General features: G+C 39.5%; 1 protein-coding gene across 2 annotated transcripts; it reads left to right on the forward strand.

The window, feature by feature from the left end:
- The first annotated feature begins 275 nt into the window (after nucleotides 1–275).
- Nucleotides 276–13,355, forward strand: slc2a8 (solute carrier family 2 member 8). 2 transcript variants are annotated; one of them, XR_011311215.1, is made up of 11 exons: nucleotides 276–598; nucleotides 868–1,030; nucleotides 1,597–1,803; nucleotides 2,461–2,560; nucleotides 5,491–5,702; nucleotides 7,468–7,617; nucleotides 8,338–8,446; nucleotides 8,564–8,740; nucleotides 9,695–9,840; nucleotides 10,512–10,714; nucleotides 10,872–13,355. XR_011311215.1 is itself a non-coding variant. In XM_069705940.1 (10 exons), exons 1-10 carry the CDS (start codon nucleotides 504–506, stop codon nucleotides 10,656–10,658), a joined length of 1,506 nt encoding a protein of 501 aa, XP_069562041.1. In that variant the 5' UTR covers nucleotides 276–503; the 3' UTR covers nucleotides 10,659–13,355. The 2 variants fall into 2 exon arrangements, 1 of the variants encoding a protein (XP_069562041.1); XM_069705940.1 differs by having other exon boundaries at nucleotides 10,512–13,355.
- The last annotated feature ends 1,034 nt before the right edge of the window (nucleotides 13,356–14,389 follow it).

The following is a 14,389-nucleotide window of genomic DNA, read 5'->3' on the forward strand; positions in this document are numbered from 1 at the left end:
TGAAAGAGGTGGGTGAATTGTCTTTGAGTGCTCCGTTTGGAGTTTGACGAGATTTAAACCGTACCTCAACTCCTCCTAAAAGGTTTGACAGTTATAATAGTTTATAACAGACACGACATATCTTTTGCCGACAGCAAAAGCACGCTCGTCACTTTTAATTTGAAATTCCAAACAAACCGGAAATGACTGGCGACACACGATGATCAGCTGACTCGAATGTTGACAAAGAAAAGTTGGCGGTCCGTGGAAGAAAGAAGAAGCAAAGGTGCAGAATGAGGTACTGCTCAAATCATAGCGATTTAAATGCCCGATGTTTACTTCACGGATTGTTTGTTTCAAGCTGCTAGTTTCTTTTTTTGTTTATTGTTTTGATTCCGTCCTCGCGCGGCTGCACGGTTTGCCACTTTATAAAACATCGATGTTCATTCAGAGAGCCTTTGGTCTTGCCTAACCTGCCTAATCAATGTAAAAGGTAAACAAGAGGACACATTGTTGCTGACAGTATGGACATCCAAGACGAGAGCAGCAGGCTGCTGGACGCGGAGGGAGGAGGTGAAGATCCCACCGGACTCATCACGGAGCATGATGCTTACCAGAGGTCAGTCAACACGCAGATGCACAGTCAGCAAAGACATTTCTATTTCTCCATTTTTAGACTTTGCATGTCTTATGTCTTGTGGCATTATTATGCAATCAATGCTGTTGTGTTTTAAACACCTGAATGCACTGTTTATTTCATTGTTACAATTATACTATGACCCTAAATGATTAAACTGGACCGTGTGGGTTCTTTACTATACAGGTGACGTAACTTGTGAAGTCGATAGGATAAAAATCTTGATCCTTTGTCCCTCTCTGTCCCCACAGCAAAGTGAAGAATGGCAATTTGTACCTGGCAACGTTTGCGTCTGTCCTGGGTCCCCTGAGCTTCGGGTTTGTGCTGGGATACAGCTCACCCGCCCTCCCTGAACTCACCACGATCGCTGACCCTCGGCTCAGGCTGGACAGTGATCAGGCCTCCTGGTTTGGGGTATGATGGCAGCCGTGATGAATTAATATCACGTTTCTCAATACAGATTTCAGAACTTATCAGCAGTTTTATGTCATCCAAACACATCTGGTTAGAATTACTTTAGTTCTAAACCAAAACCAAATAATAGTTAATAATGACTCATTTCATGCACAGCCCACATTAGGTGAGATGATGAACAACTGTGCTAGAATAGATCCGTTTTTTTGGATAAAAGTCAAAGGTACAACTGTGTGGGTTTTAACGACAACTCCCAAGGTGCATTTCAATAAAAAATTGCAGTACAACAAGTTGTTGTTTTTTTTAACATGGAATGTGTGTAATGTTTCCTCTTAAAATGCTATTTGTGTGTGAATTTGCTGCTTTTGTATAAAAATGTGAAATTAGCATAATTGATCAACATGATTGAAGCAGAAAAACTATTGCAGATTTCAACCAAAGGGCTTTAATTTACCATTCTAGCTCCTATTTCTGCACAAGTTCAAATTGGTTAAAAACAGGGTAAAAATGCAAATTAGAGTCATGGACGTGATTTCCTGAGGTTCTGTGGTGTTTTGTTTTTCCAGTCCATCGTGACGCTGGGAGCGGCGGCAGGCGGCCTGCTGGGCGGTTGGATGGTGGAGAAGATCGGCAGGAAGCTCAGTCTGATGTTCTGCTCGCTGCCGTTCGTCTTCGGCTTCACCATCATCGTCGCGGCGCAGAACGTGTGGATGCTGTACGCGGGCCGAGTGCTCACCGGCGTCGCCAGCGGAGTCACGTCGCTGGTCGTCCCAGTAAGAAACACTCACTGTCTGTTCTTCCTGTTTTCCTTTGTTACAATCAATGCAGTGATTTCCGACCTGTGGTCACCGGCCTCACTGTAAATGTAACGCAGGTTAAAAGTCAGCAGGTAAAGTAATCCGTTGGCCTCACACTCTTCTACGAGTACATTTGTGGTATTTTTGACAGGAAAAATGGCATATTCACTTCATCTCTAGACTATATTATATATTAGATGAGAAGAGGATGACCTTAGAGTTGAATCATTTAATTCAACAATATTTTAATAATTAATTAATCCTGTATGTCATTTATAAACAAAAATACCATTCATTCTCTTGATACGGCTTCTTGTTTATAGACATTTCTTGTATTTCAAAATTTTGTATTAATGCTATTTGAATAATTTTTTAACATCAAAAGGACTTAATATTGAGCGCTAGAAACTTTCAATTTGTATTTCTCTCCATTTTTTAAATGATTATTTAATTACTGAGAAAAGTAAGCTGAGCAAATCGCAGATTAAGTTATTATTCAACAGTATTTGATTCATTGTATTATCGCCCTTCATTCATTATTGTGATCCGTTGATTAAAAGCTCTGCTAAAATGCCTAAAACATCGTTGAGAGTTTGTTGTAACCCAGATGTTCCTCCCGTCTCCTGTACACAGCTGTATATTTCGGAGATGGCCCACGAGCGGGTCCGCGGGACGCTCGGCTCCTGCGTGCAACTCATGGTGGTGCTCGGCATCATGGGAGTTTATCTTGCAGGTATGCAACGAGTGTTTATGACGTTCCTTAAACTTACTTTGTAAAGTCTGAGTTCATGGAGAGAAAAAAGCATCAGGTCACTTTGCCGAAGCAGTTTTACGAGCTGTGAATCATTCCATGAGTTTTCCATGGTGAAACTAAATAACTTTATTACATTCACCACAACACTGTAATGCAGTCGTTACATAACCTGCCCTCGTTTCACTCTGTCAAACATCCTTTGCCAAAATTGCGTATCTGAAGTGCTTTTTGCGTTTTTTACAAAGAGCGGAACTGCTCTTAAACTCCAGATTAAACGTTTCGATAAAGCGATGACCCACTTGGCGGTCATGTGGCGTGACGATCCTCAGATACAATCAGATTCCTGCTCGACCCGTCTGGAAATAGCTGCTTCTCGCTAATCTAGTTAGCTGCATGCCATTCGTGTTTTCTCAATAGAGGCTGGCGTGTCTTGTGAGGTGGGTTGTCTCGTGTTGTAAAGGGTCATCAGACAACAGCAGGGGGGATTCACTTCAGTCACTCGGCTGTCTCCTCATTGGTAGCCGTCTGGTGTTTGAACCGCGTCAAAGCTTTGAAGGTGTTGACTAACACTATTACACAATTACAGGAAAGTAATTAACAACTATTTTGACAATCAGTTAATGCCTTCAGTGTTTTTACAAGCAAAAATAGCAAAGAATTCTCCAGATCCAGTTTCTCTAAGGGGCGGGACTTTTCTTTGTCATGTGCAGCACATTAGTAGGTTAATATGTTTGAGTGTTGGACTTTTCAAACAAACAATACAAGACATTTAAAGATTTTGGGTCTGTAAAATTGCAATTGTGAATTTTTTTGAAATTCCATAAACCAAACAGTTAATTAAAAGAAAATCAGCAGATATAAAAAAAAAAAAACATCTCCCTTTGACTTCGATTGTGCTCACAAAGATGAGACAGACATGAGGCAGCAGTGACCACCAAAATGTTCATTCTTTAGTCCAAGTGAACGTTGGTGCCAATTTTTTATGAAATTCCCTCAAAGTCCTCCTGAGGTGTTGTGTTCACGAGTATCGCGGCAGACATGAGGTCGGAATAACCTTCACCTCTCACATTTGACCACCGAAACCTTTTCAGTTCATCGTTAAGTCCAAGTGAACGTTTGTGCCAAATTTGAAGAAATTCCCTAAAAATTCTCCCGAGATATTTTGTTCATGAGAGGACAACATAATGCCACAGGTTATGGCTCTCACTATCACGTACGTTTATTTGTACAGCACATTTCAACAACAGGGCAATTAAAAGTGCTTCACATAAAACCATTAAAAGCATCAAAACATCAGGTGATTAAAAGGGACATTAAAATTTTTTTTTAAAAAATAACTCCATCTCAAACAAAATGGATGTCAGTGAAATTCAGTTTTTCTGAACACTTTATTTACTTTGTTTCTGAAGTGCAAAATACAAAAGACAATACATTTGACTAATCTGATATTAAAACTGTTGAAAACTGGTGAACGTGTCAACTTCTTAAGGGCATTTCCAGTTTAAGTATGATTCATACATCGTGGGAGAAGAGCCTTGGTGAGAGAGGTAAAGAAGAACCCAAAGATCACTGTGGCTGAGCTCCAGAGATGCAGTAGGGAGATGGGAGAAAGTTCCACAAAGTCAACTATCACTGCAGCCCTCCACCAGTCGGGGCTTTATGGCAGAGTGGCCCGACGGAAGCCTCTCCTCAGTGCAAGACATATGAAAGCCTGCATAGAGTTTGCCAAAACACACATGAAGGACTCTCAGACTATGAGAAATAAGATTCTCTGGTTTGATGAGACCAAGATTGAACTTTTTGGCGTTAATTCTAAGCGGTATGTGTGGAGAAAACCAGGCACTGCTCATCACCTGCCCAATACAATCCCAACAGTGAAACATGGTGGTGGCAGCATCATGCTATGGGGGTGTTTTTCAGCTGTAGGGACAGGACGACCGGTTGCAATTGAAGGAAAGATGAATGCGGCCAAGTACAGAGATATCCTGGAAGAAAACCTCTTCCAGAGTGCTCTGGACCTCAGACTGGGCCGAAGGTTCACCTTCCAACAAGACAATGACCCTAAGCACACAGCTAAAATAACAAAGGAGTGGCTTCGGAACAACTCTGTGACCATTCTTGACTGGCCCAGCCAGAGCCCTGACCTAAACCCAATTGAGCATCTCTGGAGAGACCTGAAAATGGCTGTCCACCAACGTTCACCATCCAACCTGACGGAACTGGAGAGGATCTGCAAGGAAGAATGGCAGAGGATCCCCAAATCCAGGTGTGAAAAGCTTGTTGCATCATTCCCAAGAAGACTCATGGCTGTACGAGCTCAAAAGGGTGCTTCTACTCAATACTGAGCAAAGGGTCTGAATACTTATGACCATGTGATATTTCAGTTTTTCTTTTTTTAATAAATTTGCACAAATTTCTACATTTCTGTTTTTTTCTGTCAAGATGGAGTGCTGAGTGTACATTAATGAGAAATAAAATGAACTTTTTTGATTTTAGCAAATGGCTGCAATGAAACAAAGAGTGAAAAATTTAAAAGGCTCTGAATACTTTCCGTACCCACTGTAATTATCTGCCCCAGAACAACTTTCAGTTTTTAAAAACTATAGATAAAATCATTTAAAGTGTGAAGTTCAACATTAAACAATTTTACGTTTGTAAGAAATTGTGAATATGATATTTGCCAGAAAGACATCCATTTTATGAACTTCATTGTTGTTAGTCTACATTTTTTTTTAAAATAGACTCTCGGTAATAGGGACCAAGATCTTATGAGTCTTCCAAATTAATGAGGAGTTCCTTTAATGAGGAAAGACTTAAAATCTATAAGAAAGGGACTGAAAAAGGAACAGAAACGGAGCAGCCACAGATGTGTGTGAACTAATTGCACGCTGTGTGGGTTCCTCCTGCAGGTCTCTTCCTGGACTGGCGCTGGCTGGCGATCTGCTGCTCCATCCCGCCGACGCTGCTGCTGGTCTGTATGTGCTTCATGCCGGAGACGCCCCGGTTCCTGCTGTCACAGGGCAAGAGGCGGGAAGCTGAGGAGGCGCTGCGCTTCCTGCGAGGCCCGGATGCCCCCGTCGAATGGGAGTGCGCTCGCATCGAGGACGCCTGCGATGAGCAGGTGGGTTGAAATGTCTGAGTACTCGAATCACCGGCGGGCCGTATTCACAAAGATTACTCTGAGCAGGGACAGAACAGAAACCTTGCTAAGGATGACACATCCTTTTAAAAGATGTGATTGGTTCATCCAAAGAAATCCGCTCTTGGTGATAACGGGCACGAGTCATTTTTTCCAGTTACCAAATATCTTTGGGCTGCGATCACTTTCATTTCTGCCGTTATTGTGTCTAGTGGGAGAAGTGAGCGTCTCCAATGGGATCCACCACAAACACCATACCTGCACGATGTCATTTGTAAGATGCTTTGTGAATAACTTTTATCTTTACAAGGATCTACTCCTAACTTTAAGGGGAAAGTCTTAGAAAACGTCACGATTCTACGAATTATTCGTAGAATTTCGCCACAAGGATAACTCTTAGCCCCGGGAATCTTTGTGAATACGGCCCCAGATGACCGGATACGTTTAGACAAATGACGCCTTCCTCCTTCCTTATGCCAAATTGATGTTGGGGAAAATACCCTGAAGCTTAAGGTCAAAGGGTCAAACAATGCAGTCTGCAGTTCCAGGAAATGAAATGTCTTCATTTAAGTCAAAAATAAATTCAATTAAATCTTATTTATATAGCGCCAAATCACAACACAGGTTATTTCATTGCACTTACCAAATTGAAGTCCTTAGGTAGGTAGGTAGGTAGGTATATACTTTATTAATCCCCGAGGGGACATTTTTTCGCCACAGCAGCATGCATACAGAAGCAATAATAGAAACAATAGAATAAAATAATAATAGAATAGAATAATATAATAGAAAAGCAATAAAATAAAATAGCAGTAAATAGCAGTAAAAAATATAAATATAAAATATAAAACGCACAGTATATACAGTATATATACAGTACATTATATATATATATATATATATATATATATATATACAATTATATATTACAACAGAACTTTATATTATACAGAAAAACCCAACAATTCAACAATTCCCACATAAGCTAGGAGGAAAAAAAACTCCTCTTTAAGGGAGAAAAACTTCCAATAGAGGGAAGAAAAACTCCCTTTAACAGGAAGAAACCTCCGACAGAACCAGACTCAGAGGTGGGCGGAGCATCTGTTAACAGAACCAGGCTCAGAAGTAGGCAGAGCATCTGTTAGCAGAACCAGGCTCAGAGGTGGGCGGAGCATCTGTTAACAGAACCAGGATCAGAGATGGGCGGAGCATCTGTTAACAGAACCAGGCTCAGAGGTGGGCGGAGCATCTGTTAACAGAACCAGGATCAGAGATGGGCGGAGCATCTGTTAACGGAACCAGGATCAGAGATGGGCGGAGCATCTGTTAACAGAACCAGGCTCAGAGGTGGGCGGAGCATCTGCCTCCACCGGTTGGGGTTAGAGGAGAGCAGAGAGAGAAAAGGACAGCATAGAGATCCAAAACATGAACTGTTGGTGAGGCCAGTAATCACGGAGCAGAGACTTGCAGCTCCATGGCCGGAGACATCTGCAAAAGAAAGAACAGAAACTATGTGAGCGAGAGAACTGAATGGAGAGGCAACAAAGCAATAAGCAAAAACTATTGGAGAGAGAAATAAGATGTAATGGTGCCATAGAGAGTGAAAGAAAGACAGGAAAGGAGCTCAGTGCATCACATGATTATGATTATATCTTAACATGTCTTAGTGTTTATATCTTTTAAGAGCTTTGACAGGGAGAACGTTGGTGCGTCCTGATGATCCGAGTTTTTTTGGTTTTTCTCTCAGGGTTCCAGTTTCCAGATGTCGGACCTGAAGGACCCTGGTGTCTATAAGCCGCTGGTGATCGGCATCATGCTGATGGTATTCCAGCAGATGACAGGGATCAACGCCATCATGTTCTACGCTGAGAACATATTTGAACAGGCACATTTTAAGGTAACACCGGCTCTTCGATTTACTTGTGTTTCGCATTTGTCTCTTTGTTCTTGCTGATTTTATTTTTTAATGTTTTAGTTAAAAGTATGGATTTGTTACAGGTGCTAACCAAACACTAAACAATAATTGAAATCACACTTGCCTGATTTTACCAAAGAAATAGCTCCACATTGGTCTTTGAGCGATGCAGTGTCTGTCGTTATCTGGTCATAACTTAATGATCTTTTAAGATCGACTGAAACACATTGTTTGTAATAATATGAATTGAATTTCAATGTAATGTTTCTGTTAATGAGTGAGAGAGCCAGGTTTGGCTTCAGAAGTCGTCCTGGTTGCAGTATTTTGGGTCAGGTGATACGTCTTGTTGACTCAAAACTTTTTTTTTTGTTAAATACTTAAAAAATTAATTCAGTTCAATATAATTTACAACAGTCTAGAAACAACCAATAAGCTGTTGAATGAGAGCCAGGTTGGCATGCGTTGTACAGCGATCACCTGTGATTGATTCTGTGCAGGCTCATCTCTAATGAGCTCATTGGTTGGCCAAATGCTCCTCCTTCCTGTATCCATTTCAAAATAAAAGCCCTTTTTTCAAGTGGAAAGCCCTCTGCTGTTTTAATCATGGGTCAACCATATGCTAAGTTATGGCCTGGTCTTATTTGTGAAAACATATTGTTATATTATTGAAAGCAATGATGTAAACCCTTTGTTGTTTTTCAGGACAGTGACCTGGCCTCAGTGATTGTGGGTCTGATTCAGGTTGTCTTTACCGCAATAGCAGCGCTAATCATGGACAGGGCTGGAAGGAAAGTCCTTCTCCTCATCTCAGGTAACCAGAACCTTTACATGTATTTATTTATTATAATTTTTTTTAAATCTCTTTAGCTTTCTCTTCTTCACCCAGGTCAAAACATATTCCCCTTGTTTTATTCATTTCCTACTCAAGGTGTTGCCATGACAATCAGCACCACAGCGTTTGGGGTTTACTTCTACCTGACGTCCAAATATCACGCCACCACCTCGCTGAGCCTCTTGATGCTGGATGTCCAGAGCGCGGCCGGCGAAGATCCCCACCCGGACCTGTCCTGGCTGGCCTTGGCCAGCATCGCCGTCTTCATCACGGGTGAGTTCCTGATTCACATACGTGTCTGGCAGTTTAAAGGTTGCTTATCAGCCCAGTGAAAGAGTTGATATGTAAATGCTCAGGTAGATTCAAAATGGTGAATCAAAATTCTATAGGTGCAGTGAAATAATTTGGTTTCCCAAATTAACTCAACCGCGATACAATACTAAAGGTATTACTGAGCCCTCACACCTCTACCTCTCTACAAATCCCTTTACCTACACATTCTATAAATCAGTTACATCCCCTCTTTTCCCCTTTGTTTTTTTTTATGGATGGAATTTCTTCAAATGTGACACAATCGTTCACTTGGCCTCAAGGATGAACTGATTAGAGTTTGGTGGTCAAAGGTCAAAGACTTCCCACCCATCTCATCCTACGCAGTATCTCAAGAACACCTTGAGGGAATTTCCTCAAACTTGGCAAAAGCATTAACTTGGTACCAACGATTAACCGTTAAGATTTCAACGGTCAAAGGTCCCTGAGAGTTCACATCCGTTTCCCATTCTACACGCGATGTCTCAGGAACGCCTAAAAGTAATCTCTTCAAACGTGTCACAAACATGAATTTGGACTCGAGGATACACTGATTCGGTTTTGGGGATCAAGGGTCAAAGGTCAAGGTCCCTCTCACATCACATCGAGCCATGTGTGTGAACACAATATTTTAAGAACACCTGAAAGGAATTTCTTCAAATTTGGTACAAACGTTAACTTGGACTCAAGGATGAAGTGAGTAGATTTTGGTAATCAAAGGTCAGAAGTAAAGGTCAATCTGACCTCACCATCCACATTTTAAAATCTACAGCTTCCTCCAGCAACATCTATATGAGTTTGGACAGGTATGCATGTAAACTACCAGTAGTAGTAGCTCAGCATCCATGATGTAGTCGGTGGGGCAGTGATTCACGTTTTTAAAAAGGGCATCCCTTTAATAACTCTTGTCATGTTCAGGTTTTGCTCTCGGCTGGGGTCCGATCCCGTGGCTGATCATGTCAGAGATTTTCCCCATCAAGACGAGGGGGTTCGCCAGTGCCATCTGTGTCCTCACCAACTGGACCATGGCGTTCATCGTCACCAAAACCTTCCAGGATATGATGGTGAGTGCTCAACGGGACACGCTATACAAAATACAGACAAAACACACAAAATACACTGGGAGGCCAGTGAGGCAATTAGTCAAGAGCAGACCCCAATAGCAAAACAGCTCCCTAACAATTTAATACAGTTTGAATAGAAACGTATTCAATGGTGGTGGCGCGACATCCTGTTAGAACTGGTAACTTGTAATCACAGCATACCTTCCTCAGCAGAAAGCCAGAAGGATTTCACACAGCCATGATGTTATTTTCTGCTCACAGAAAAATAAGGGCTGTGATTATGAGAAAGCAGAACACATTACATTCATGTCATCACTGACTTTTGAAGCAATTCATTAGATAATCAATAACTGAATTAACTGAAGTCATTCATCAACAAAATGACAGATATTCTCTTGTTCCATTTTCTGTAGTTTGAGAATTTGGTACTTTTCTTCGTTTAGTAGAAACTGAATATCTTTTGGTTTTATATACAGTATATATTTATATTCTCATATTATATAGGCTAAAAGGCTAAATATTTAATAAAGCAATCAACAAATTTTGGGTGACGATTAAAAACGAATCCTTTGTTGCAGCCAATCCTTTATATGATTACCAATTACTTATTTTCGCGGCTGTCTCAGTCCTTTGATATTCACGTCTATATGCTGTACCTCCGACTCTTCCAGAATCTTCTAACCAGCGCGGGAACCTTCTGGCTGTTTGCCTCTGTATGCACCGTCAACATCATCTTCACCATGGCCTTCATCCCAGAAACCAAAGGCAAGACACTGGAGCAGATCGAAGCCATTTTCAGAGGGACGTCAGGTCCATGAAGCCGCCACATGTCAAAAAACTGACAAACCTCATATTTCTATGGGGAACACTGCAGGTATTTTAAATATCTTTGTTAAGCCAATAAAGCTGATTGAATCACCTCAGAGTTTTTTAATTATAGAAACAGCTGATCTGCTGCATAATAATAATAATAATAACAACTGCCTTCTTGAAGGTTATAATGTTCCGTTTTTCTTCAAACTGTTGTTTAGTGTAGTTTAAGGACACCATATACCTGCACTGCGTCAGTGAAGCGTCAGCTGAGTGTAAGGCTGAGTTCAAATGTCCGGACTTCATCCCTTTGCCATCCCATCCCTGGGAAAATCTGAGTCCTGTGGGCCATTTAAAGCTACAATTCATCCAGTCCACAAGGGGGCTCGTACAAGCTTTCTGCACACTTCCAGACAGTCCACCTGGGATCCAGACAATAGACATATATACGTAGGCGCCGCATTGGCCTCTGGATCATACGTCAACGTGGCCGCCATATTGGTCCGGGCAACTTGCCGCATCTCCCAGTAGACACAGCTGGAGTTAACAAACTAATTGGTAAACTAATTGGCCACAAGAGTCAGACATTAATAGCTGACATTAGAAAATCTGCTCTATTTGCTGTCTGCACACAGAATAGTGACAAACAACCCAGTCATCACCCATTTATAGACCATTATAGAGTCGTTATTATTTGTACACAACATTTCTACTACATCTGCTTTTAGCAGTTAACGTTTAAAACAGCCAGGAAACAAAGTAGCGGCCGTGTGGGAGGGCTGTTGACACTTTACATTGTCCGTCAATATAGTAATTAGTATTGTTTAATGGCACAACACCCTGCTCTAATTAGTACGACCGAAATTAGCCATAAAATGACTTCTTTTTGCGTTGAGCAAGTGAATTGCTTCCTTTCACCGCAAACGTTGCCATGTCAAGTGACCGGCTTATCAGAGTTCTCAAAATATGAGTTTTTGCAATCCTTATGACAATTCATATTTTCCATCTTATGAGTAAATCACTTCATGTCAGCATGATGTTAATACACGCTCCTCTCTTGAGATTATAATAGAACTCAAGGTTGTAAGCATCAGTGAAGGGAAAACTTTATTTTGAACTCTGCATTGATAATAAACATTGTAATATAAATACAACTAATTGAAAGCGGTTGGGAATTCGAAATGTTATATTATATATTATATATATTAACTTTCCAATGTTTTTTTATCCGGAAAACTCAACTCCCCCGTTCACTTGTATGTGATGACACCCCGGTCTTCTTCTCGGCGCAATATGGCGGATGCATTGATGTATCGCAGCAACATGTGGACGTGACTAATGCAGCGTCTATGTATATATGTCTATATATATATGTCTACGGTCCAGACTGCACCAGACTTGACTTAACCCACAATCCATAGCAATATGGATGTGACGTTTTTTCCAATTGACAACCTTAATCATCAGTTTCAGTAGGAAGCCAACTCTTCATGATGAAAGAATTTCATAATCCATTAAAAAGATCCTGTCATTTTTACATTCTTAAACTATTTCTTAAACTATTGAATCTCCTTTAGTTTAGTGTGTTAAAACACACCCTCTGTCTCAATCCTCATGTATCATCTTGTTAAGTTTTTTATTTCATCTAAAAAAAACTGTTTTCACAATGCGACAGCAGTAAGAGAAATGCAGGGAATTCTTAAAAATGATTCGTGTCAGATCAGAAGTATTTTTCTCCTTTACTGCATAAGCATATTGCGTGTTGTTTATGGCTCATCAAACCAGAAGAGGTGTTTTTAAGGACTTTTGCAGAAACAGAAAACTATAAATTTTTTGAGACATGAAATTATCATGACATGACGGGAGTTCGTTGTTTGCACTAATTTAACTGCAGTTTACGTCATCAGGAAAAATAAATTAAACCCATTTTGTGATGCCATTTGTATCGTTCCATTTAGAAACTGTCAGCTGTGAACTGTAAAGAATATGGACATGGTTTTGTAATTTGTTTTACTCATTTTCTCTTGGGATACTTTTGTAAAGAAAATGTTGAATCGTGTTATCTGACTTCTACACACCTGACATAGAAATGACATTCAAGTTATATTCACGAGTGGACTTGTCTGAAGAAAATAGAACTCAGTATGTCTTTTTCTTTACAGTTTATATGATTGCATGTGGGGGAAGGGGCGTTTCCCCTTTTTTTTTTTTTTTACTTGTTCATTTCTCTTTGGGAAGAAATGTTTGTTTTATGTTTGTTTCAGATCAGTGAAACGGATACATTTCCAGATTTATACCTGAATACTGTCTGACTACATTAAAACAATGCTCTTTGTCCCAGTTTCTCCGATATGACACGGGTGTGGGACTGAATCACTATAAACTGACACTGCAAATAGAAGCAGTTTTTTTTATTTAATTTATTTTCTAAATCTTTTGTCATGCAATGATGATTAAAAAAATCTTCAGTTTTATTATTATTATTTCAAATTCCAGCCTCCACTTGTCAAAACTCGGAATTTGATTTATTAAAAACTCTGATGGAATATTTAACTTCAATTCCAGGTGTTGCATGGTGCCATAAAACTCATTAAATATGATGAATGGTTTATTGAAATAAAAAAATCTAATTTTGTTTTGACTGCGAATAAAAGATCTTTATATGTCTAAACAAACATTTGAGTCCATTCATTATTAACTAAATTATCATCTTTAAGGTCTGTATCACAAAAAAAATCATAAAAAAAACCCAGATGCGAGATATATTTTTGTCAAATTGAGACAGGATAGAGATTAAACATGGTAATTACAGCAAAAGTAGTTTGTATTTCCGTTTTCACTTTTATGAAGTCAAACATTCATGCCTGCAATTATCATTTGCCATATAGCTTTCAAAATACTTCACATTATTTTATTCCTTTTTGCCCTGTCTCTAAAGATATTGTAATATTTCAGAACCAAAAGTGCCTTCAGAGGCATCTTGTTTAATATTAGTTCAATTTGGATTTGACATTTGAAATCGTCAAATTACAGACTTACAAAGTTTGGATTTAAATTTCCCTCTCTTTATTGTTCGAGAAACATGACGTTAAGTGATTCATACTGAATAAGAAACAAAAGAAAAAAAAAGCATAAATTAGATACTTCAGAAAATAAGACAATAAGAGTCCTAAACAACTGGGTCATAGGTCATACAGCAAAGAGCTTTTGTAAACACATTCAGTTCATAATTACATCATGTTCTCCTTCATTTATGCTTCCAAACAAAAACATAAACAAACTATACAAAATCAAGCAATAACAACAAAACCATTTTTTTTTTAAAAAACTGCAAGAAGGACATTACATATAAAACTTTACATGAAAATATGAAAGAAATAATAATTTACTTCATTCACAAAGGAAAAGAAAACACCACAAAATGAGACAATTGTATATCACTTTCTAAAGAAAATTAATTTTTAACTATGTTAACATGCCCATTTTGTGTTTTTATATGGTAGAAGAGATATCATGAGTGGAATAAGCAACCAGGAGGGGTGTTTTTACTTTGGAGCTGAAGTGTAACAGGCACTCTCGGAAACACGTCTACAGAAAGAGATTCATACGTCACAAAGGAACCAATCCTTTTTGTGGCAGGGTTGGGTTTTCCATATTGAGCTACATTAAAGGCTACAATGTGGTTACAGCTAGGGTAAAATTGGGTGATTTTTTTTTTCTCTCTTGGAAATAGCTTCCA

Source organism: Brachyistius frenatus, unplaced genomic scaffold (genome assembly GCF_029030835.1).
Source record: "Brachyistius frenatus isolate BFR_SWC_R1_liver_20210118 unplaced genomic scaffold, ASM2903083v1 Contig_60, whole genome shotgun sequence".
NCBI classification, from domain to species: Eukaryota; Metazoa; Chordata; class Actinopteri; family Embiotocidae; genus Brachyistius; species Brachyistius frenatus.

Excerpts from the sequence above, each read along its gene's own strand:
- slc2a8 (XM_069705940.1), top strand. The coding sequence starts at position 504 with ATGGACATCCAAGACGAGAGCAGCAGGCTGCTGGACGCGGAGGGAGGA. Across the intron at positions 1,804-2,460 it reads TCACGTCGCTGGTCGTCCCA|CTGTATATTTCGGAGATGGC; the intron begins GTAAGAAACACT and ends TCCTGTACACAG. Across the intron at positions 5,703-7,467 it reads AGGACGCCTGCGATGAGCAG|GGTTCCAGTTTCCAGATGTC; the intron begins GTGGGTTGAAAT and ends TTTTTCTCTCAG.